The 22337-nt window shown below is 40.9% G+C and overlaps 1 protein-coding gene across 5 annotated transcripts in view; it reads right to left on the bottom strand.

Annotated features, from left to right (window-relative positions):
- The window catches only part of CTTNBP2 (cortactin binding protein 2), a 174339-nt gene that overhangs the window by 39372 nt on the left and 112630 nt on the right, over positions 1–22337 (bottom strand). For all 5 annotated transcript variants that reach the window (XM_049893336.1, XM_049893337.1, XM_049893339.1 and 2 more), the window contains 4 exons: positions 17900–18017; positions 14909–15184; positions 9246–9341; positions 7392–7471 (listed from right to left, as the gene is read on the bottom strand). In XM_049893336.1, coding sequence (XP_049749293.1) covers positions 7392–7471; positions 9246–9341; positions 14909–15184; positions 17900–18017 — 570 coding nt within the window. The remainder of the gene's footprint in view (positions 1–7391; positions 7472–9245; positions 9342–14908; positions 15185–17899; positions 18018–22337) is intronic.

The following is a 22337-nucleotide window of genomic DNA, read 5'->3' as shown; positions in this document are numbered from 1 at the left end:
GGGAACAGCTGATATTCACGTGTAGGCCAGGATGGCAATGAGAAGTGTGCCTTGGAAGAAACATGACAGTAGCTGCAGCTGGATGAATTCAACAGTGGCCTGGGCTGTATACTGTGGTAGTGGTGGTCTGCCAGCCCAGAAGTGGTGCAGGTGCAAATAAGGACCAAGACTGGGACAGGAGACTACCTCAGAGATATGGGGGAATAGAATACCCTAGAAAATTCAGCCAAGCTTCTGTTCCATAGTTGGAACCAAAAGCCTCAGATGTAAAGGATGTCCTCATTTGTACTTGAGATGGGGAAGCCTAGGGAATGTGCAGTTGTGGTTATAATTAAAAGATGTTACTCCGAATTGTCTAGTGGTGGCCTCTTTCTCCCAATCTTAATTGGAATATGGTAGGCCCTTTTGATATGCACATTAAGGCCTTTTTTGGCTTAGGATACTTTTCTTCAATTATGTTTTTGGTAATTGCTCCTATTTCCACTCTATTTATTCCTCAGGAACAGCTATAATGCTTAGCTTTCCTCTCTGCTCTCTGTGTGGATATCTATCGCCTTATCTCATTATAACAGATGGAATTGTATTCCCCAAAAATGTGTCAACTTTGTTAGGCCATGTGTGGTTGTCCTCCATTTTGTGATTTTCCTGTGTGTTGTAAATCATAATCTCTGCCTGTGGTTAAAAGGATTAGGGTGGGATGTAACACTCTTCCTCAGGTCACCTCCCTGACCCAATGTAAAGAGAGTTTCCCTGGGGTGTGGCCTGCACCACCTTTCATCTCTCAAGAGATAAAAAGTAAGGGGAAGCAAGCAGAGTGGGGGACCTCATACCATCAAGAAAGCAGTGCCGGGAGCAGAGCCTATCCTTTGGACCTGAGGTTCCTGCGCTGAGATGCTCCCAGCCCAAGGGAAGACTGATGCATCATTCAGACTTCTAGCCTATTCTACTGTTGAGAGAATAAACTTCTCTTTGTTAAAGCCACCCATTTGTGGTACTTCTGTTATAGGAGCACCAGATGACTAAGACGCTCATCATTGTCATAACTTTGTCCTTCTCTTCTAAATTCTAAAAAAGCCCCTCAGCTTAGTCTTTCACAACACTGAATACAATTTTCCCTCTCTCGCTTCGGTTCTTTACTGCCTCAAATACAACTTTAATTTTTCCACTGCATGTTTGGTTGTTCTTATAGTCTTCCTTACCTCATCCAGCTCCTTTTCCAACACTTTTTTTTTTTCCTTTTTAATGCAACCTGGACTCTACTATGGTTTCCTTAATCTGCTTCATCATCTATCCCCATTGCATTCTATGTTGTTGTTGCATACTATTGAGTTGATTCCAACTCACGGCCACCCTGTAGGACAGGGAGAAGTTCCCCGTAGGGTTTCCCAGGCTGTAATCTTTTACAGGAGCAGATGGTCAGGCTTTTCTCCCGGAGAGTGGCTGGTGGGTTCAAATAAAAAATGATTTTCCAAATTTTTTTTTCTGGATTTTCCAGTAAATAATTTTTAAGGAACGCTTTTCCTCCAGTCCAAGTTTTTGGAATGATATTCCTTTCCTCTGTCGTGCAGTATTTTTTCATAGGTACATGCTAATTTGTTGTTATAAGTTTTTATATACTAAGAAACCACAGGAAGAGTTCTGCAGTAAAGCGGGATATACAGACTACCACTGTCCTCACTCGCTGACCATTTTTTTTCTCTGCCTGAATCCTCTCCTTAGGCCACCAGGTGGGTGGCAGGCCGATGTCTATAGCCACTAGGTTAAACTAAGGAACCAGCAATGGCTGCAGTGGGAGGAATTCCTGCTGTCCAGCGTGGCAGACAAATGAATAAGCTACAGCCAAATGAAGCACTGCAGCCGAGGTACTTATGAGTAATACACCTTCAGGGATGCACCACATTCTCACCAATCCCACCAACCACCTGCTCAGGTCATTCTGGGAGTTGTGGTCTCTCAATGGATGTGAAAGGATTTGTACTGACAGAGGGCTGGAGGAGAATCTCATGGTGTGGCAAAAAAAATACAGCCTATGCGGTAAAGTCCCTGGGTGGTGCAGATGGTTAATACCCTTGGCTAGTAACTGAAAGGCCGGAGGTTCTAGTCCACCCAAAGGTGCCTTGGAAGAAAGATCTGGTGATCTACTCCAAAAAATCAGCAATTGAAACCCTATGGAGCACAGTTCCACTCTGACACACACCAGGTTGCCATGAGCTGTAGTTAACTCAATGGCTACTAGCTCATACAGCAGAAGGATCTATGTCTACTTGTCTAAGTGGAAAAATCTTCCCTTTTTTGAATCATCAAAAAGATGGCAAGAAATGGATGAAAGGACTTTCCTTCCTAATTCCAGGTTCAGTGTTGAATAAGTGGGTTTAACACTCTGCTGCCCCTAAACCAAACCGAAACCAAACCCATTGCTGTTGGGTTGATTCTGACTCACAGCGACCCTACAGGACAGAGTAGAGCTGCCTTGCAGGGTTTCCAAAAAGTGGCTGGTAGACTCAGACTGTTGACCTTTTGGTTAGCAGCTGAGTTCTTAACCACTATACCACCAGGGCTCCACTGCCCCTAAAGGTACTAGAAATATTTTTCCAGATTCTTGCCAAAGGAGAACACAGTTCTAATTTTCTTTATTGTGAGGTTTTACTTTTCAAAAGTACCTTAGTAGGAAATCGTATGTCTGGTACTAGCCAGTTTCAATTTTAAAGTAGAAGTCTTGAGCTCTTCAAATTAATCCCAAGGGGCCATGATTTATGGGGGAGGAATTCTCTCACAAGGAATGGATTGTTTCACACCAGTAAACAGGATCAAGATTTTCAAGATTTACTGACTATTCTACCCATGAGATTTTCAACTTGTACTGCTACTTAACCTTGTCTCACGTCTGAAAACAAGAGTGCTATAGTCGTTATAACCATGCTGTCAAACTGCCTACACACTCTTAAGATTGATTTTGTAATGACGAAACAGCAAGAGACCCAATTTCATAGATAAGCTGTCTTCAATTTCAACACCTCATTTGTTCTCAGATTGTAGGTTCTCAGGAATATAGACAGGAAGCATTTAATTTAGAATTTCATTGGAAAGGCCATTCACTAGCAATAAGCCCTTTGTGTTTACATAGTCTAATATCTGTTGTGGAATAAGGTCAAATATAAATCAGTAAGTGAATTAAGTATGTAAACAAAGGGATAAACAAATGCACAGATGGTTCCTACATTCTATGAGTAGGTTTCTCACTTCAGCCATTGTCCATTTTTAGTTAGTGATGTTTTGTTCTTTCTTCTCAAATAATATCGTTTACCATTAAGATCTGAACAACAACAACAAAATTAACTTAATAGCTGGGAGCCTGTTACTCTTCTGAGACTGGTGTGAACACGCAAAGCTCTGCCAAGAGAACATATTCATCCATTCTAGCATTGCCATATTACATTTCCCCAAATAGCAAGACCTTGGATATAAGGAATATACATGCCCCTGCTTCGAGCAGAGGGCTCTAAAGATATGTGTATGTGTGTATATATGTGCCTATATAAACCACACATACATATATGTTTATAAATATATTTTATATTGTATATATTAAATATTTCAATTGTGTTGAAAGGAGACCTCTGTTCTTTGAAAAAGAAAACTAACTCAACTTCTAAAAATTATGCCCTAAGTCATGCCTACAACATGTCATTTCTGTTTATTAGTGAAGGGACACTGCCTTCTTTATCTCAGTGCTATCAAATCTCCCTTATATTCTTGTTTTCACTGCCTATTCAGGAAGCTCATATCACATGTGAATTAGTGCTTTGTAAGGCAAATGATTCCGGATTAAATGGAAACAAATGACCTCAACAACGGACTGGCCATTCCTTTATTGCTATTTTTTTTCCTCCTCCATATTTTTCTGCAGAATTTGGTTTAACTAGAGGAGCTGGGGTTTCCACTATTTTCCATATGTTTTCAGACTTGGGAAACCCTGGTGTCATAGTAGTTAAGAGCTATGGCTGCTAACCAAAAGCCTGGCAGTTCGAATCTATCAGGTGCTTCTTGGAAACCCTATCGGGGTAGTTCTACTCTGTTCTATAGGGTCACTATGAGTCAGTATTGACTCAGTGGCAACGGGTTAACGGTTTAAGATTGATTTTGTAATGACGAAACAGCAAGAGACCCAATTTCATAGATAAGCTATCTTCAATTTCAACACCTCATTTGTTCTCAGATTGCAGGTTCTCAGGAATATAGACAGGAAGCATTTAATTTAGAATTTCATTGGAAAGGTTATTCACTAGCAATGGCATTTTTTACAATAAACCTCAACCTGTGTTTGACACTTCCCTTATCAATGTCTGAGTAAAGGCTTCCACTGTCCAAAGTTTTAGGCCAGGTTGTGCCAAGACACTGAACTCAAAAAAAGAATGAAAACTGGAAATGCTTTACCAAGCCGATAAAAATTGGTATGACTATAGCTTAAAGTCTCATGTTTTATAGCTAGGAATATCACTCCAGCTTCTTCTGACACTCAGTTTTAAAGAACTAATTTATTTATGACTTTAGAGCCACAAATGTCATAGTTACTGTCAATTTATTCATATAATATTCCCCCAAACAACACTGGCACATCAGCGTTCAGGATACAAAAAATGGGAGCCCTTTGTTAGAGAGGATTTTACGTATTTGTTGAGGTCCCTTCTTTACAGAATAGGTATAAGAGAGCAGTGAGAATTCAAGAGAAATTACAGTACTCATACACACAATTGCCCCATAGGGTTTCCAAGGTGAGCCTGGTGGATTCAAACTGCCAACCTTTTGGTTAACAGCCATAGTTCTTAACCACTATGCCAACAGGGTTTCCCACTAACACACGTATATATATATATATGTATGTTGTTGTTAGGTGCCATCTAGTTGATTTTTGACACAAAGCGACCCCATGTGACAAAGTGGAACTGCCCCACAGGATTTTCTAGGCTGCCCCGTTGGATTTTTACAGCTAAGGAAACCCAGTGGGGCAGTTCAATGGGGTCACTTTGCGTCGGAATCAACTTAAAGGCATCTAACAACAACATTACATGTATATTTATTCATTTGCTTTTTGTCTTCTCACCAGAACAGAAGCTCCAGGAATGTATTTAGGAGGCTCTTATTGGGAAAAAAAAAAAAATTTTTTTTTTTTTCAATAAAAGGCTGACAAACGAAGAACAAAACAGGATATAAAAACGCATAATACATGGCAGTGGTTAAGAGCTCAGCTGCTAACCAAAAGGTCGGCAGCTTCAATCCTCACCCGCTCCTTGGAAACCCTATGGAACAGTTCTACTCTGTCCTATAGGGTCGCCGTGAGATGGAATCAATGGGTTTGGGTTTTTTTTTTGTTTGTCACCAGTAGTTAAACTGTCTTATGCATAAGGGGGCACACATATATGTGTACTTGGAATATTCTACTCGCATTGTGACTAATAGACTCTTTTACACTGCATGTAATTCAGTGTCACTGCCTTTCTATTGACTTATCAGCTGCACGATGAATGGAAAGCCCTGGGCCATTTGTACAGAACCTTGTCTCCTCAAAGAAGCTGAGAAGGGAGAGAGGAGAGAAGTAGCTGTATCAGGTGATCCAGCTCAGGGCCTGAGGCTCACATTCCTGAAAACCAGTTGGTCACACCTTTCAACCTCCACTGAAGCAGAGGAATGAGATAGATCTGCTTCCCTTTCAAAGGTGACCCTCAGGCGTCCTTTGATGCTTGGGGGAGACGGGGGCAAACAGCAAAAGAAATAAAGTGAAAATAATCAGATTCAGAGCTCCATCTCTCCTGAATTTTAAGGCCTTTGAATGTTTATACACTACTGTGGCTGCTTTTACAAAGATCAACCCCAACTTTGTGCCTAGCTAGAAGTTCTATGGAATGGTTTTGAATACTTCTTTTCATCAGAAGAAAAAACAAAGACATCAATTCAGAGTTTATGGGAACAGCTTTCATAAAGGGCCTTAGTCCAATCCATTCACGTTTGTTTTTTTAAGACTTTACAAATTAAAGTGGCAAGCAAAAGTGTTTACTTAATGTTCTGTACCATCAATATTATCAGTTTTAGATAGAAACACACACGTATTATCAGACACACAATACCTGGCCTCATCACTCATTATCTGTATGGCCTAGAGGAAGTTATGTTACCTTTCTCTGCTTCAGTTTCCTCATCTATTAAACATGATACACCTACCTCATAGACATGCTTTGAGGAATAAAATAATACATTTAAGTGCACTTAGCAGATTGCCTGGCATACAATAATTGTTCAATAAATGCAAAGCACTGCATTTATCCATTTTGTATCTAGAATTTGCTACTTCCCACAATAATCATACTCCCCTTCTTCCTTATAGTAACAGAAGCACCTAGTTTTTAGCTCGGTGCATGGATACCCAACAAAAGACCAATGCCCAGTTAGGAGGTATCATGTGTCTAAATTCTGGCCAATGGGATGCTGGCATTAGGGATGTGTGCGACTTCTCTAGATGCAGGAGCCTGTCTTGTAGAGTCTCTTCCCTCAGGCAAGAATGGAGTGTAGCAATGCTGAGCCCTCTTTGACCAAGCTGACAAAGTCAACCCCTTAAGGGACAGCAGAGCCATGAAAGAGAAGGTGCTGGGTCCCTGAACCACTTACCAGAGCAGTCACCTGCCCTCCCTCTGACCCCTGGACCTCTCACCCACTGGGATTTCTGTGTATAAGAGAAATAAACTTCTATCCCTTAAGCTATTGTTGTTTGGTTTCTGTTAAAGTGGCCAAATCAATATGCTAATTAATGCTGCCATATTTATTCAATTTTTAAACTATACTGTATTTTACGCAAAGAACGCACACCATATTTTTTCCAACTGCACCCTCCCCCTGTGAGGTATTTTTGCGAACACGCTATGCTATTTTACAGCAACACATAAAAAAGAATTTCCACAGAGTACTTATGAAAATACCTTGGGCGGAGGGAAGGCATGGCTGGTAAAAAAAAAAAAAGTATAAAACACGTGTTATTTGGGTAAAAATACAGTATGTTTATCGCACTGCATCTTGATACTTATAGCCGTTCCCTTCTATGTTGATGATCATGTATCTGATGTCAAGTCTTTGTTCATGGAAGACAACCTCCTTCTGCTCAAATTAAAATATTCTGCAAGTCACAGGTTGTCTTTAGGGCCAGGCAATCGACATCTGGACATGACACTAACCAAGATCCAGAACTAAGTGATGAGCAGGGAACTGCTGGGGAAGGCAATGGTGCCAGGGTGCAGGGCACAGCATGGGTGGGGCTCACCCTCTTCTAAATATAAAAATAGGCCAGCAATACTCCAGTGTCAAGGATGGGAAACCTAAGACTCCACTCGGCAGCATGGACCTACCAGCCTGAGGTAGTTCTGCAGCATTGGAAGAGGGATCATAGATGCGTAAGTCACACTACTGAGGCAGCCTTCTTGAGGACCTGTAAGAAAAGAATGTGGAAGGAAAATTGTCTCTTCTTTGCTAAATGCAAATGATCAAAATCCAATAGAATCCCTCATGAAAGACACAATGTGTTTGTTGACTTATCATAGGCAGGGCTGATATTTGGCCAGGAAGCACCCGTAGGCCTTCAACACTGTGAAAATATTGAAACATTTCATACCACTTGGTAAAAAGCCACTGCTCCTGCCCTCCAAGAGGTCCCCAGCTACTCCTTCCTCTCCCCCAGGATGCCCACCCATCTCCTGTCAATCTAAGCCAGGGGTCTCTAGATCCCAGCTCCAATACTGAGGCTGGTATCTACTCTGATGGGTGGGTTCAATATCCTAGATCTGAGAAAGTTTTAGTGTTGCCCAGCATTAATGCACGGGTCTGGGGTATCCTTGTAGACGCCCTGTTGCCTTGCTGCCAAGTTCTGGCACTCTCTTAAGACACTGTTTGAACCTAAAGGAATTTTTTTTGGAAGATCTCACACTTTTTTTTTTTTTTTTTAATTTCAATAAAACAGTTTAAAGAAAGAAATAAAACTTTATTAGTTGAGACTGAATTTTTTTTTAAGACCCATTCACAATTATGGGAAATACATGTTGAAATCAGTAGCCTTTTCAAATCAAGGGCTGAGAACCTGAGAATTCCTATACCATTTACTAGCTGTATGATCTTAGGCAAGAAAATTAATCTCTCTGAGCCTCTGTTTCTTGTCTATAAAATGAGTATAAACAGAAATACGTGCCTCACTAGGTTCCTATGAGGATTAAATTAATTTATACCCATTGCTGTCAAGTCAATTTCAACTCATAGCGAACCTACAGGACAGAGTAAAACTATCCCATAGAGTTTCCAAGGAGCATCTGGTGGATTTCAACTGCTGACCTTTTGGTTAGCAGCCGTAGCACTTAACCACTATGCAACCACGGTTATGTAAACAACCTCTTAAAAACTAAACCCACTGCTGTCGAGTCATTTCTGACTCATAGCGACCCTATAGGACAGAGTAGAGATACCCCATAGGGGTTTCAAGGCTATAATCTTTATGGAAGCTGACTGCCACATCTTTCTCCCTCAGAGCAGTGGAGAACTGTAACCACTGTACCACCAGGGGTCCTGTGTAAACAACAGGGCCTAGCAAATAGGAAGTGCTCACTAAACATCAGCCTGTCCCATTATAACAGCCATATATACACTTGAGGAAATCCTGGTGATTAACAGCTCTGCTGCTAAGCAAAATGTCTGCAGTTCGAATCCACCAGGAGTTCCTGGAAAACCTATGGGGCAGTTCTACTCTGTCCTACAGAGTTGCTATGAGTGGGAACTCACTCAATTGCAACGGGTTTATATACACTTGACGGTAACAAAAGATGCTTGTCTTAACATGGTCTCTGTCACTCTCTTGTCAGCATGTCAGAGTGGCCTCTGATTTGTTCCTAATGACTGACGCAATCAGAATGGCAGGAAGCCGACAGTGGTGAGAGCCACACAACGTGATTCGTGTAATTGGTGGCACTGAGTTGTATATGTAAGAAATGTTGAACTGGCAAATGTGTCATGGGGACAGGCATCACCATAGGTGTCAGAAACAAAGGCTTTTAACTTCCCTCTCTTAATCAAGTATTCAAAAACCATCCCATTACTAGTAGGAGTCATATATGCACGGCTAGGGGTCACAGGACAAAAATATGCACATTTAAAAACTGGTACTGGGAGGCAAGCGTGTAGCACTCTTTAAATGTCACCTCAGTTTGGCACATCTTTACCTGACAAAAGCACAGTAACCTGCTCAGCTTTATTCTTCTTCAGAAAGTCCCATGGGGACTGGGCGAAGCTCTGACCAGGTGACCACGATACACTTCCTGTTCCAAAAAAATAGCCAAAAACAAAAAAAAGTTAATTTTTATCGTAAGTTAATATATGACATTCTCTGTGAGAATCCTAAAGAACCCAGAGCTTATGTTGTCAGAGGCAGTACAGAATATGTAAAGGGTCACATGAGGGAGTAATTCCCTTGTTTGCTGAAAGTCAAGAGGAAGGCCTTCAATCTACAGACTTCTCCAAAGCAGTCTTTAAGAGGGATAGAGAAAGAAGCCTGAAGAGTAAAAATATTTCTAGGGTTAAGTTTTCAAGAGCAAAGCTGATCAAGACCTAAAACTTTTCCGTGGCTCTTCCAATGACCACTTCACAAAGTCCAAGCACTTTGGAAGGGACATCAGGCCCTTTATGATCTGTTCCCTGTCACCTTTTCCAGCTTGAGAGAGAACAATTTTTTATAGTCCAGAAAAACCAGGTAACTTGAGGTGCTCAGAATAAGGTAAGCTTTTTCATACTGTGGACCTTTTGATTTTTCTTGTTCAGGATGGGTCTCACTCCAGAGATGTCTTCTCTAAGGGCTGTTGTTAGGTGCCGCTGAACTGATTCTGACTCATAGTGACCCCACGTGATAGAGCAGAATTGCCCCATTGAGTTTTCTTGGCTGTAATCTTTATGGAAGCAGACTGCCAGGTCTCTCTCCTGTGAAACCACTGGTCGGGTCCAAACTGCCAACCTTTCTGTTAGCAGCTGAGTGCTTAACCTTGGTACCACCAGGACTCCTTTTTCTCTAGGAAGGGATTAGTAATATGTATTTGGTCTCACCTCTTCTCTTCTACAGATCGATTCATTAGATTCCTATTGTCCACACGCACCGTAACACATATGCAAACGCCCTATAACTCTGTTTATCTGTTGGTCTAAGGTTCTTTTAATCTACCTTAGGCTATCGAACCAGCAAAATCACATACATGCATATATCAATAACAATAACACCATAGTTACCAGTTATAGTCAGGCATGAAGCTAAGCCTTTTACCCACAAAACTTAATAAATTTTAGATCTGAAATACTACTAGGTTTCAGTGTATAATTGTATACCTCTACACTGCTGTGATAAGCATGGATACTGGACCAATCAAGCCCTAGCATCCATTACTTATAGGGGTTAATATGTCCAATGGTAGTGATTGCTCATTTACTTTTTCCAGTCTCCAGTTGGCTGAGTGCTCACTAATGCCTAGGATATCGATGTTTATGCTTTCCATTTCATTTTTGACGATTTCCAATTTTCCTAGATTCATACTGCATACATTCTAGGTTCCAATTATTAATGGATGTTTGCAGCTGCTTCTTCTCATTTTGAGTCATGCCACATCAGCAAATGAAGGTCCCGGAAGCTTTACTCCATCCATGTCATTAAGGTCGACTCTACTTTGAGGAGGCAGCTCTTCCCCAGTCATCTTTTGAGTGCCTTCCAAGCTGGGGGGCTCATCTTCCAGCGCTATATGAGACAATGTTCCGCCGCTACTCATAAGGTTTTCACTGGCTAATGCTTTTCAGAAGTAGACTGCCAGGTCCTTCGTCCTAGTCTGTCTTAGTCTGTCTGGAAGCTCAGCTGAAACCTGTCCTCCATGGGTGACCCTGCTTGTTTCTGAATACCAGTGGCATAGCTTCCAGCATCACAGCAACACCCAAGCCCCCATAGTACAACAAACTGACAGACATGTGGGGTGAAATGGACTGGTATTGGCCATTTTGAATCGGACAATCATATGGTCTATGCTGGGAATGACAACTTGAAGAGGAACGGTGTTGTATTCATCGTCAAAAAGAATGTTTCAAGATCTATCCTGAAGTACAACGCTGTCAGTGATAGGATAATATCCATACACCAACGAAGAAGACCAGTTAATATGATTATTATTCAAATTTACGCACCAACCACCAGGGCCAAAGATAAAGAAATAGAAGATTTTTATCAGCTGCTGCAGTATGAAATTGATGGAACATGGAATCAGGATGCATTGATCATTAATGGCGATTGGAATGCCAAAGTTGGAAACAAAGAAAAAGGATCAGTAGTTGGAAAATATGGCCTTGGTGATAGAAACAATGCCAGAGATTGAATGACAGAATTTTCCAAGACCAAAGACTCCTTCATTACAAATTCCTTCTTTCACCAAAATAAACAGCGACTATACTCATAGACCTCGCCAGAAGGAACACACAGAAATCAAATTGACTACATCTGTGGAAAGAGACAATGGAAAAGCTCAATATCATCAGTCAGAACAAGGCCAGGGGGCTGACTGTGGAACAGACCATCAATTGCTCACACGCAAGTTAAAGCTGAAAATGAAGAAAATCAGAGCAAGTCCACAAGAGCCAAAATATGACCTTTAGTACATCCCACCTGAATTTAGAGGCCATCTGAAGAACAGATTTGATGCACTGAACACTAGTGACCAAAGACCAGGCGAGTTGTGGAATGACATCTAGGACATCATACATGAAGAAAGCAAGAGGGCATTGAAAAGACAGGAAAGAAAGAAAAGACCAAGATGGATGTCTGAGGAGACTCTGAAACTTGCTCTCGAACATCGGGCAGCTAAAGCAAAAGGAAGAATTGATGAAGTAAAAGAACTAAAAAGAAGATTTCAAAGGGCAGCTCAAGAAGACAAAGTAAAGTATTATAATAACATGTGCAAAGAGCTGGAGATGGAAAACCAAAAGGGAAGAACAAACTCGGTGTTTCTCAAGCAGAAAGAACTGAAGAAAAAGTTCAAGCCTTGAGTTGCAGTAACGAAGGATTCTATGGGGAAAATATTAAACGACCCAGGAAGCATCAAAAGAAGGTGGAAGGAATACACAGAGTCATTATACCAAAAAGAATTAGTCAATATTCAACCATTTCAAGAGTTAGCATATGATTAGGAACCGATGGTATTGAAGGAAGAATTCCAAGCTACTCTGAAGGCATTGGCGAAAAACAAGGCTCCAGGAATTGATGGAATATCAATTGAGATGTTTCAACAAACAGATGCAGCGCTGGAGGGGCTCACTCATCTATGCCAAGAAATATGAAAGACAGCTTCTTGGCCAACTCACTGGAAGAGATTCATATTTATGCCTATTCCCAAGCAAGGTGATCCAACTGAATGTGGAAATTATAGAACAGTATCATTAATATCACACACAAGCAAAATTTTGCTGAACATCATTCAAAATCGGTATATTGACAGGGAACTACCAGAAATTCAGGCCGGTTTCAGAAGAGGATGTGGAACCAGGGATACCATTGCTAGCGTCAGATGGATCCTGGCTGAAAGCAGATAATACCAGAGGATGTTTACCTGTGTTTTATTGACTACGCAAAGGCATTCGACTGTGTGGATGATAAAAAATTATGGATAACAATGTGAAGAATGGGTATTCCAGAACACTTAATTGTGCTCATGAGGAACCTTTACATAGATCAAGAGGCAGTTGTTTGGACAGAACAAAGGAATACTGATTGGTTTAAAGTCAGGAAAGGTGTGCGTCAGGGTTGTATCCTTTCACTATACTTATTCAATCTGTATGCTGAGCAAATGATATGAGAAGCTGGACTATTATGAAGAAAGGGGCATTAGGATTGGAGGAAGACTCATTAACAACCTGTGTTATGCAGATGACACAACCTTGCTTGCTGAAAGTGAAGAGGACTTGAAGCACTTACTAATGAAGATCAGAGACCACAGCTTTCAGTATGGATTGCACCTCAACATAAAGAAAACAAAAATCCTCACAGCTGGACCAGTGAGCAACATCATAATAAACGGAGAAAAGATTAAAGTTGTCAAAGGTTTCATTTTACTTGGATCCACAATCAACAGCCATGGAAGCAGCAGTCAAGAAATCAAAAGATGCATTGCATTGGGCAAATCTGCTGCAAAGGACCTCTTTAAAATGTTGAAGAGCAAAGATGTCACCTTGAAGACTAAGGTGCACCTGACCCAAGCCACGGTATTTTCAATCGCATCATATGCATGTGAAAGCTGGACAATGAATAAGGAAGACTGAAGAAGAACTGACGCCTTTGTACTGTGGTGTTGGCAAAAAATATTGAATATACCATGGACTGCCAAAAGAACGGACAAATCTGTCTTGGAAGAAGTACAACCAGAATGCTCCTTAGAAGCAAGGATGGCGAGACTGCATCTTACATACTTTGGACATGTTGTCAGGAGGGATCAGTCCCTGGAGAAGGACATAGTGCCTGGCAGAGTACAGGGTCAGCAGAAAAGAGGAAGACCCTCAACGAGGTGGACTGACACAGTGGCTGCAATGATGAGCTCAAGCATAACAACGACTGTAAGGATGGCTCAGGACCGGGCAGTGTTTCGTTCTGTTGTGCATAAGGTTGCCATGAGTTGGAACCAACTTGAGAGCACCTAACAACAACAACTGACTGAGTGAGGGCTGATGCACATGGCCTGCTGACTTAGTTTATGAGACCCTGGAGCAAGACCACACCTTGAACAATACTTTGTTGTATGGGCAAAAAGGGTTCCTGAAAACCATTTATGATTTATTTTTCTTAATGCAATTATTTAACAGTATAATAATGCTTCTTTAAAAAATTTTTCATGATCATACCAAAGATCTGTAAGTTGTAACAATCTGCTCTAAAATTGTGTGATATTAGCACATCCAGCAAGTAAACAGAATAAAACACTTTCTTATATAATAAGCTGGTACGTTAATAGCATGCTAACAGGCTGCCCTTCCTCCAACTTGGTCATTCTTCTGCAATAAAGTGCAGTTGAAAGTACACAGGCTTTCAGATCAGACACACTGTGGTTTGAATCCTGGCTGCTTTGCGCACTAGCTGTGGACTTCGGGCAGATTATCTCGTAAACTGCCTAGTTATCTGTACAATGAGGCTGTTGTAAGGACTCACTGAGGTCCCATTTATGGAGTGCCCAGCACAGTCCTGGCATAGCTATAGGTGTCCCATGGATGTTAATTCTTCTGGTGCAAGAGGGAAGAAACTAACCAGGGTCAGCTAACATTTATAGAGCACTTACTTTTCTCACCCAAAAGCAAATCTTATCTTTATAAGTTCTTTGGGGTCTGTTTCATGGTATCTACCCAACAGAAATAACCAGTTGTCACCCAACTCGTGCCATGTGGGAGTTGTGAATGTATCATCATTGAGGTGCTTCTTCCAACTCTAGAAGAGGGCTTCTGTCCTAGAGGTGAGGTGTCAATGGACTACGGCACCTTGCATGGCCCAAGGATAAATCTGGGGCTGTGCTCTGAACTTGTGTATTAGAAAGCAGCTGCAGTGTGATTCATTTCTTGCATTTATCTAGAATAGCAAGCACAATCACAAGCCTCATCAAGGCCTTTCATGTTCTTTACTCTCTGCATATTATTTGAGGCATGAAAGCCAACAGACAACATTACGTAATGGCTGCGCTGTGAATATTCAAGTGTTTCAGCACCGGCAGCTGCCACAAGCGAGCCTTGAATGTGCTTAATCAATGAACTAAGTATCACGTTATGTAGCCCACGAGCATAAATAAACCCAGAATTTTAACTGTTTTCACTGCAGGATTGCTGATACCTAGCATGATGGATAGTACGCTGCTTGCACCGAGGCCGATGCTGGATTCAGTGGTGTTATTAAACGTCACGTCTTCCAGACTCCACCACCCATCAGAAGAGATTGCTTGGAAATGATTTGTCAGAGCTTGAATCACTCCTTTTGAAAAATCATCCCAGGATGTCTGTCTGCGGATAGTTAAAGCCCATATTGTGTTTTCGCATTCGAAGTCATCAGAACCATAGCTGTCTCGTTGGGTCTCACTCATTGAAATCCTTAAGGGTATTTTAAGAGCATCTGTTGAAAGAATAAAAGAATTAGAAATTTAAAAACAAAACAAAGCAAAAAAACCCTGATAGCAAGACAGCAAAACTGTTATATAAAACAGATATGAACATTTTTTAAAACAAGCCAAAGCACAGCTATCTTATTTCTTTAAATAACATTAAATAGACTGTTCTTATACTGGAGTAAGTTTTGGTCTCTGAACCCCTTCCCAGTTTCTCTGCTACCATGTTGCATGAACTCATTTTCTTTGTGTTTTTGAGCTCTTCAGCTTCATTGACCCTTTCCCTTCAACAAGATTTCTCAAATTCTCAAAAAAAAAAAAAAAAAAAAATTGGAGAAAACCAGAGCCCTCCCTTGATCCTGAATCCCCTGTATTGCCGTTTCTTTCACTTTCAAAGACAATGTCATGAGTGAGACAGCTTATAGCTGGACAGGTCAGTAGGCTTAGCATGGTGGCTTCAGAATCACACAGAGATGTGCACCAGGTCAGCCTGCTACTGGTTGTGTGTCTTGGTAAACTGCCTCAATCTTTCTATCCCTCAACTTCTTTTATAAAATAGAATATGTATTGAGTTGTTATGAAGAGTAAATGAACTTATGTTTACAACAGATTTAGCACACTGTTACATGGCAAGTGCTGCTGTTGTTAGGTGTTATTGCGTCGATTCCCACTCATAGTGAATCCATGTGACAGAGCAGAACTGTCCCATAGGGTTTTCTTGGCTGTAATTTTTATGAATTTAAGCCCTTAAAACACTAGAAATCATAGACAATACATTAAAGGTGTGGTTTATTTTAAAAAAGAATATGTGGAACTTCCATCAGCAAAACCGTATAAAGCAAAGACTTCCATCTAAAAGTGGGTGAACTACTTTGTATGTTTTAAATTAAAATAAAATGTTTAAAAATGTGTATTTTTATGATTCTCTTCTTAAACCGGCTTTTGCAGTTAGCTGACCGACTACCGGGTTATTTTATTCTCAGTTCTCCGTCCTCATCTTTCTTATCAACAGCATCTGAAGCAACAGGTCTCTCTCCTCTTGATAAATTTCTTTCTGATTTCCTTGTACCTCATTAACGGCTCTTTAATTTTACTCCTTTACTGGTCCTTTCACTTTTTCCAGATCTCTTATTGGTAGAGTGTTCCATGGCTCATTTCTTCTTTTTCTATGTATATTCTCTCCTTAAGTGATCTCATCCAGTCTCATGACTTTAAATATCTATAGATGGATGACTCAAAGTTTACATATCCAGTTCATACTGGAATTCCTGCTGACTTGACATCTCTACGTTTCCAGATATCCTAAGAGCCATCTCAAATTCGTACATTCAAAACTGAACTCCTAACTTTATTTAGCAATGCTTGCTTCACCCATAGCCTTCCCCTAGCAGCTGATGGTATCTCCATCCTGGCAAGTACTTAGGCCGAACACACCTCAGAGTTACTTAGGAAGCCCTAATCCCTCATACGTCACATTCAATCCAAAAGAGGTCTTTTTGGCTCTACTACTTCAGCTATATCCAGAACCCAACCACTTCTCACTGCCTCCACTGCTCTAAGCCTGGACTGCACCACCATTATTCTCTCTCATCTGGAAGACTATGGTGATGTCCTAAAAGGTCTCTTAGACTCAACTCTTTCTTATATTGAATGTGAAGCCTGGTGGTATACTGGTTAAGAGCTTGGCTGCTAATCAAAAGGTCTGCAGTTCAAATCCACCAGCCGCACCTTGGAAACCCTATGGGGCAGTTCTACTCTGTCCCATAGGGTCGCTATGAGTCGGAACTGACTTGAAGGCACCTAACAACAACATTCACAATCTAAAAGAATAAAAATCTACGTGTTTAGTTGAAGCTAAAAGCATTTCAATTTTTAACCCTCTGGATATCTTAAAGTAAAATTACTGATACAATTGGCTGATTGGGTAGACTGGGCGATAATCTTGATATAAGAGGTCAGAATATTTGGTATGATCTAGCCCACCATATTCATAAATCCACAAGGAAATCTTTCATAAAATGTGTTGAGGAACATATACTCTTAGAGCTGGAAGGACCCCAAGATATCGTCAATTATTTTGACGTATAGGTACTCAATGAGGTCCTGATAGGGCAACTGACATGCCTAGGTTCATAGGATCAGCTGATGGCAGAGTACTCAGCTCTGATTTCTCATGCACTGCTAGTCTAATCTGTAGAAAAAACAATCCAGGTCAGAAATAAAGAGTAGTAATTATTTAAAATGCTCTCTGAGGTCAGTAAAATGCAAGAAAGATCTAGCATTATTTGAATACCAGCTAATTCTGCAAAGAGAGTTGCTGAGTGGTACAAACAGTTAACGTGCTTGGCTGCTAACTGAAAGGCTAGAAGTTCAAGTTCACCCAGAGGCATCTTGGAAGAAAGGCCTGGAGATCTACTTCCAAAAAATCAGCCACTGAAAACCCTATGGAGCACAGTTCTACCCTGACACACATGGGCTTGAAATGAGTCAGAACTGCTTCAATGGCTGGTGGTGGTGATAATCCTGCAAAAAGCTATAAGCTACTCCACATGGAAAAGGAAATAATTACCCCATTTATAATCTATAAAGTGTTTTTCTAATAGTGAGGGTTCAAATCAGGTTATGAAGCAAATAAGAAAACCGCAGTTGCACCATCATATTCTTCCCATTGCCCCAGGGGCCCACCAGCGTAGGCAAATGATGAAGCTGTAAACGCCACTCACTCAGATTCTCCAGCAGATGCTTGCAGTCATCAGTGGCAACGTCGTGAACAGTCCGATTGCACTTATCTTTCCTTTCAGGCTCCAGCCCTCCATGCTGACACAAGATTTCTAAGCAGTTCTGTAAAGACAAGAGCTCTGTCACCTCCAGCTCAGAATCAGCTAACTGGGGCCAAACACCCAAGAAAAAGTCAGTTGCCTGTAGCAAGCCAATCAGGAACTCACAGCAAAAATTTTATTTCAATTCCAGCAACCCCAACGCACTAATTAAACAATGTCTAGAAATGGAAAGCAAAGAATACTTCATTTCAATGCGAGTCATAGGATCAAAACATTGTGCCACAGAATAGTCTCTTAGGTTTCAAAAAAAGTTAGCTTACTAGTTACTCGGTTTCCCAAGGGAAATTAAGAAAGAAACTGGCTTCATCAGACAAGATACTTTTACGGTAATTTGGCAATATAAACCAAAGAGACTTCTGCTACAAATAGATGCTTCTTGCTCTCTTCTAGATTATAGCTATTAACTGCTTCCTGGTAGGCGAAGTGCCGACTCCACTTTAACAATTACATCCCAGAGTCCTCTTAAGAACAGTTATACTTAGATTGTATGCTGCCTTATTTGAACACCTTAATATGAACACCATGTTGATTGAGCCTTTAGAAAAGCATTCCCAATAGATGTTGAAAACTGTGTTCCTTCTGTTTTTCAACTTTTTCCTCCTCCGTGCTCCTTAAGGAAACCCTGGTGGTGTAGTGGTTAAGTGCTACAGCTATTAACCAAGAGGTTGGCAGTTCGAATCTGCCAGACGCTCCTTGGAAACTCTACAGGGCAGTTCTACTCTGTCCTACAGGGTTGCTATGAGTCGGAGCCGACTCGACGGCAGTGGGTTTGTTTTTTTTTTTTGTTTTGTGTTCCTTAAGGAAGTTTCCATTTAAAAAAAAATCAGTGACCCAGGGACTGAAAAGTCTTAGTTCTTCAGATTTTTTCAAATGCCAAGGAGAAGACAAAATAAAATGCATACATTTTCTAATAAATAATTGCACAGCAGGATGCTCCATCAGGATATTTACCAAGGAACTCTGCTCTGTCAACTTTTATCACTTCATGGTTTGTTTACTGATTCTCCATAAGAAGAAACACAAAACAGACCGGACTGGAAACTATAAAGGAAAAGCAATGTCCTTCCTACCACTAACCCCAATTACACACACATATGTACAGACACACGCATGCACACACAGGTTCTGACAATATAGTAAACCAGGCAGTCTGAAAAGCCTACTCTTACTATAAAACATGCAATGCTGCAAAAATGGTCAAAAAGGTATTTTTCCCTTTTTTGTAAATATTTTTACTGAAGTATAATATACATGTGTAAAAGTTCACAAATAAGTGCACAGCTTGAAGAATTCTCACGAAGTGAACATACTTGTGTAAGCAGCAATCCAGAACCCCCCTTTATGCTCCATCTCAATCACTAGATCGCCCTTCTGCCCCCAGAGGTAACTACTGTTCTGATTTCTAATACCAGATAGTGGCTTAGCCTGCTTCTGAACTCTATAATAAAGCAAATAAGTGGAATCATACTTCGGGTATTTACATGTACTTCTAATTCAACACAACATCCGTAAGATTTATCCATGTGTTGGGAGTACTCATAATCCACCCCCTTTTTTTAAAATTTCTGTATGGTATTTCATCATATTCTATATTGAATGATAGAATTTTGCAAGACCAATTGACTCCTTCATTTCAAATACCTTCTTTCACCAGCATAAACGGCGACTATACACATGGACCTCGCCAGATGGAACACACAGAAATCCAATTGACTACATCTGTGGAAAGAGACAATGGAAAAGTTCAATATGATCAGTCAGAACAAGGCCAGGGGCTGACAGTGGAACAGACCATCAATTGCTCATATGCAAGTTAAAGCTGAAAATGAAGAAAATCAGAGCAAGTCCACGAGAGCCAAAATGTGACCTTGAGTACATCCCACCTGAATTTAGAGACCATCTGAAGAACAGATTTGACGCACTGCACACTAGTGACCAAAGACCAGACCAGTTGTGGAATGACATCAAAGACATCATACATGAAGAAAGCAAGAGGTCACTGAAAAGACAGGAAAGAAAGAAAAGACTAAGGTGGATGTCAGAGGAGACTCTGAAACTTGCTCTCAAATGTTGAGCAGCTAAAGCAACTGACTGGAAGAGATCCATATTTATGCCTATTCCCAGGCAAGGTGATGCAACCGAATGTGGAAATTACAGAACAATATTATTAATATCACAAGCAAGCAAAATTTTGCTGTAAGATCATTCAAAAACGGCTGCAGCAGTATATCGACAGGGAACTGCCAGAAATTCAGGCTGTATTCAGAAGAGGATGTGGAACCACGGATACCATTGCTGATGTCAGATGGATCCTGGCTGAAAGCAGAGAATACCAGAAGGATGTTTACCTGTGTTTTACTGACTATACAAAGGCATTCGACTGTGTGGATCATAACAAATTATGGATAACAATGTGAAGAATGGGAATTCCAGAACACTTAACTGTGCTCATGAGGAACCTTTACATAGATCAAGAGGCAGCTGTTCAGACAGAACAAGGGGATACTGGTTGGTTCAAAATCAGTAAAGGTGCGGTCAGGGTTGTATTCTTTCACCACACCTATTCAATCTGTATGCTGAGCAAATAATCCAAGAAGCAGGACTATATGAAGAAGAATGGGGCATCTCATTAACAACCTGCATTATGCAGATGACACAACCTTGCTTGCTGAAAGTGAAGAGGACTTGAAGCACTTACTAATGAAGATTAAAGACCACAGCCTTCAGTATGAATTACACCTCAACATAAAGAAAACAAAAATCCTCACAAATGGACCAGGGAGCAACATCATGATAAATAGAGAAAAGATTGAAGTTCTCAAGGATTTCATTTTACTTGGATCCACAATCAACACCCATGGAAGCAGCAGTCAAGAAATCAAAAGACACATTGCACTGGGTAAATCTGATGCAAAGTGTTGAAGAGCAAAGATGTCACCTTGAAGACTAAGGTGCGCCTGATCCAAGCCATGGTATTTTCAATTGCATCATATGCTTGTGAAAGCTGGACAATGAATAAGGAAGACTGAAGAAGCATTGACGCCTTTGAATTGTGGTACTGGCAAAAAATATTGACTATACCATCATGGACTGCCAAAAGAACGAACACATCTGTCTTGGAAGAAGTGCGGCCAGAATGCTCCTTAGAAGCAAGGATGGCGAGACTGCGTCTTACATACTTTGGACATGTTGTCAGTAGGGATCAGTCCCTGGAGAAGGACATCATGCTTGGCAGAGTACAGGGTCAGCAGAAAAGAGGAAGACCCTCAATGAGATGGACTGACACAGTGGCTGCAACAATGAGCTCCAGCACAACGACGACTGTAAGGATGGCTCAGGACCAGGCAGTGTTTTGTTCTGTTGTGCATAGGGTCACTATGAGTTGGAACTGACTCGACGGCACCTAACAACAACAATCTCATCATATGTCTATACCACAATTTATTTATACATTTATACATTTATACATTCTTCTGTTGATGGACATTTGGGTTCTACCATAAATATTCTTGGACATGTCCTTTGGTGAACACATGTCTGCACATCTGTTGGGTATATATAGCTGAGCTGGACTGCTGGGTCATAAGGTACATGTACTATGCGAGATTCCACTTAGAACCCTAGTTGAAAACTTGCATTTCTAATAAGTTCCCAGGTGATGCTAGTGCTGCTGGTTAGGGACAAATTTTGAGAACCATGAGTAGGGCAATGGTTCTCAAAAATTTATTATACATAAGAACCACCAGAGGCTCTTGTTAAAATGTAGATTCTGATTCAGTATACCTGGGATGGAAAAGCAAATTCTCTGCAGAGGTTTGAACTGGAATGAAACGATCTGAAGCTCTGGTTCTATGTTAATAGATACTGCAGAGTTTTCTTAAGTGGTTATACCAATTTCCACTCCCATCAGCAGTATATGAGTTTCAGTTGCTTCATCTTGCCCCCCTAAACATACTTTTAGATGCAATAATGAGTTCACAAGAAAGTACAGAAAATTCTCAAGGGCCAGAAAGAAAAATAACGAGTAAGCTGAAACCACCAATTTAGTGAAACTGGAACCAGGAAGCCAGTGCTGGTTTGAAGGCAAAGATGATATGGAGAACCTAGCGTTTTGGGGATTAACGGACCCTGGGGAGATGGGAGACTGACTAGACTTTTTGCCCCACAAAATGGGGAAGCTCCATGAGGGGATCTCTGACTAAAGCCAGGGAAGTAGAGAAAATCTGCCTACCTACAAAGGGAACCAATGAGAACATCTGCTTCTTACTACTGGCCTGCTCAGGTTGCAGGGATCTGCTTTAAAAACTGTAATCAAAGTCTG

The sequence above is a fragment of the Elephas maximus genome, chromosome 8 (assembly GCF_024166365.1).
Source record: "Elephas maximus indicus isolate mEleMax1 chromosome 8, mEleMax1 primary haplotype, whole genome shotgun sequence".
In the NCBI taxonomy this organism is placed as follows: domain Eukaryota; kingdom Metazoa; phylum Chordata; class Mammalia; order Proboscidea; family Elephantidae; genus Elephas; species Elephas maximus.
Note: the sequence above shows the minus strand (reverse complement) of the source record. Positions and strands in the feature narration are given on the sequence as shown.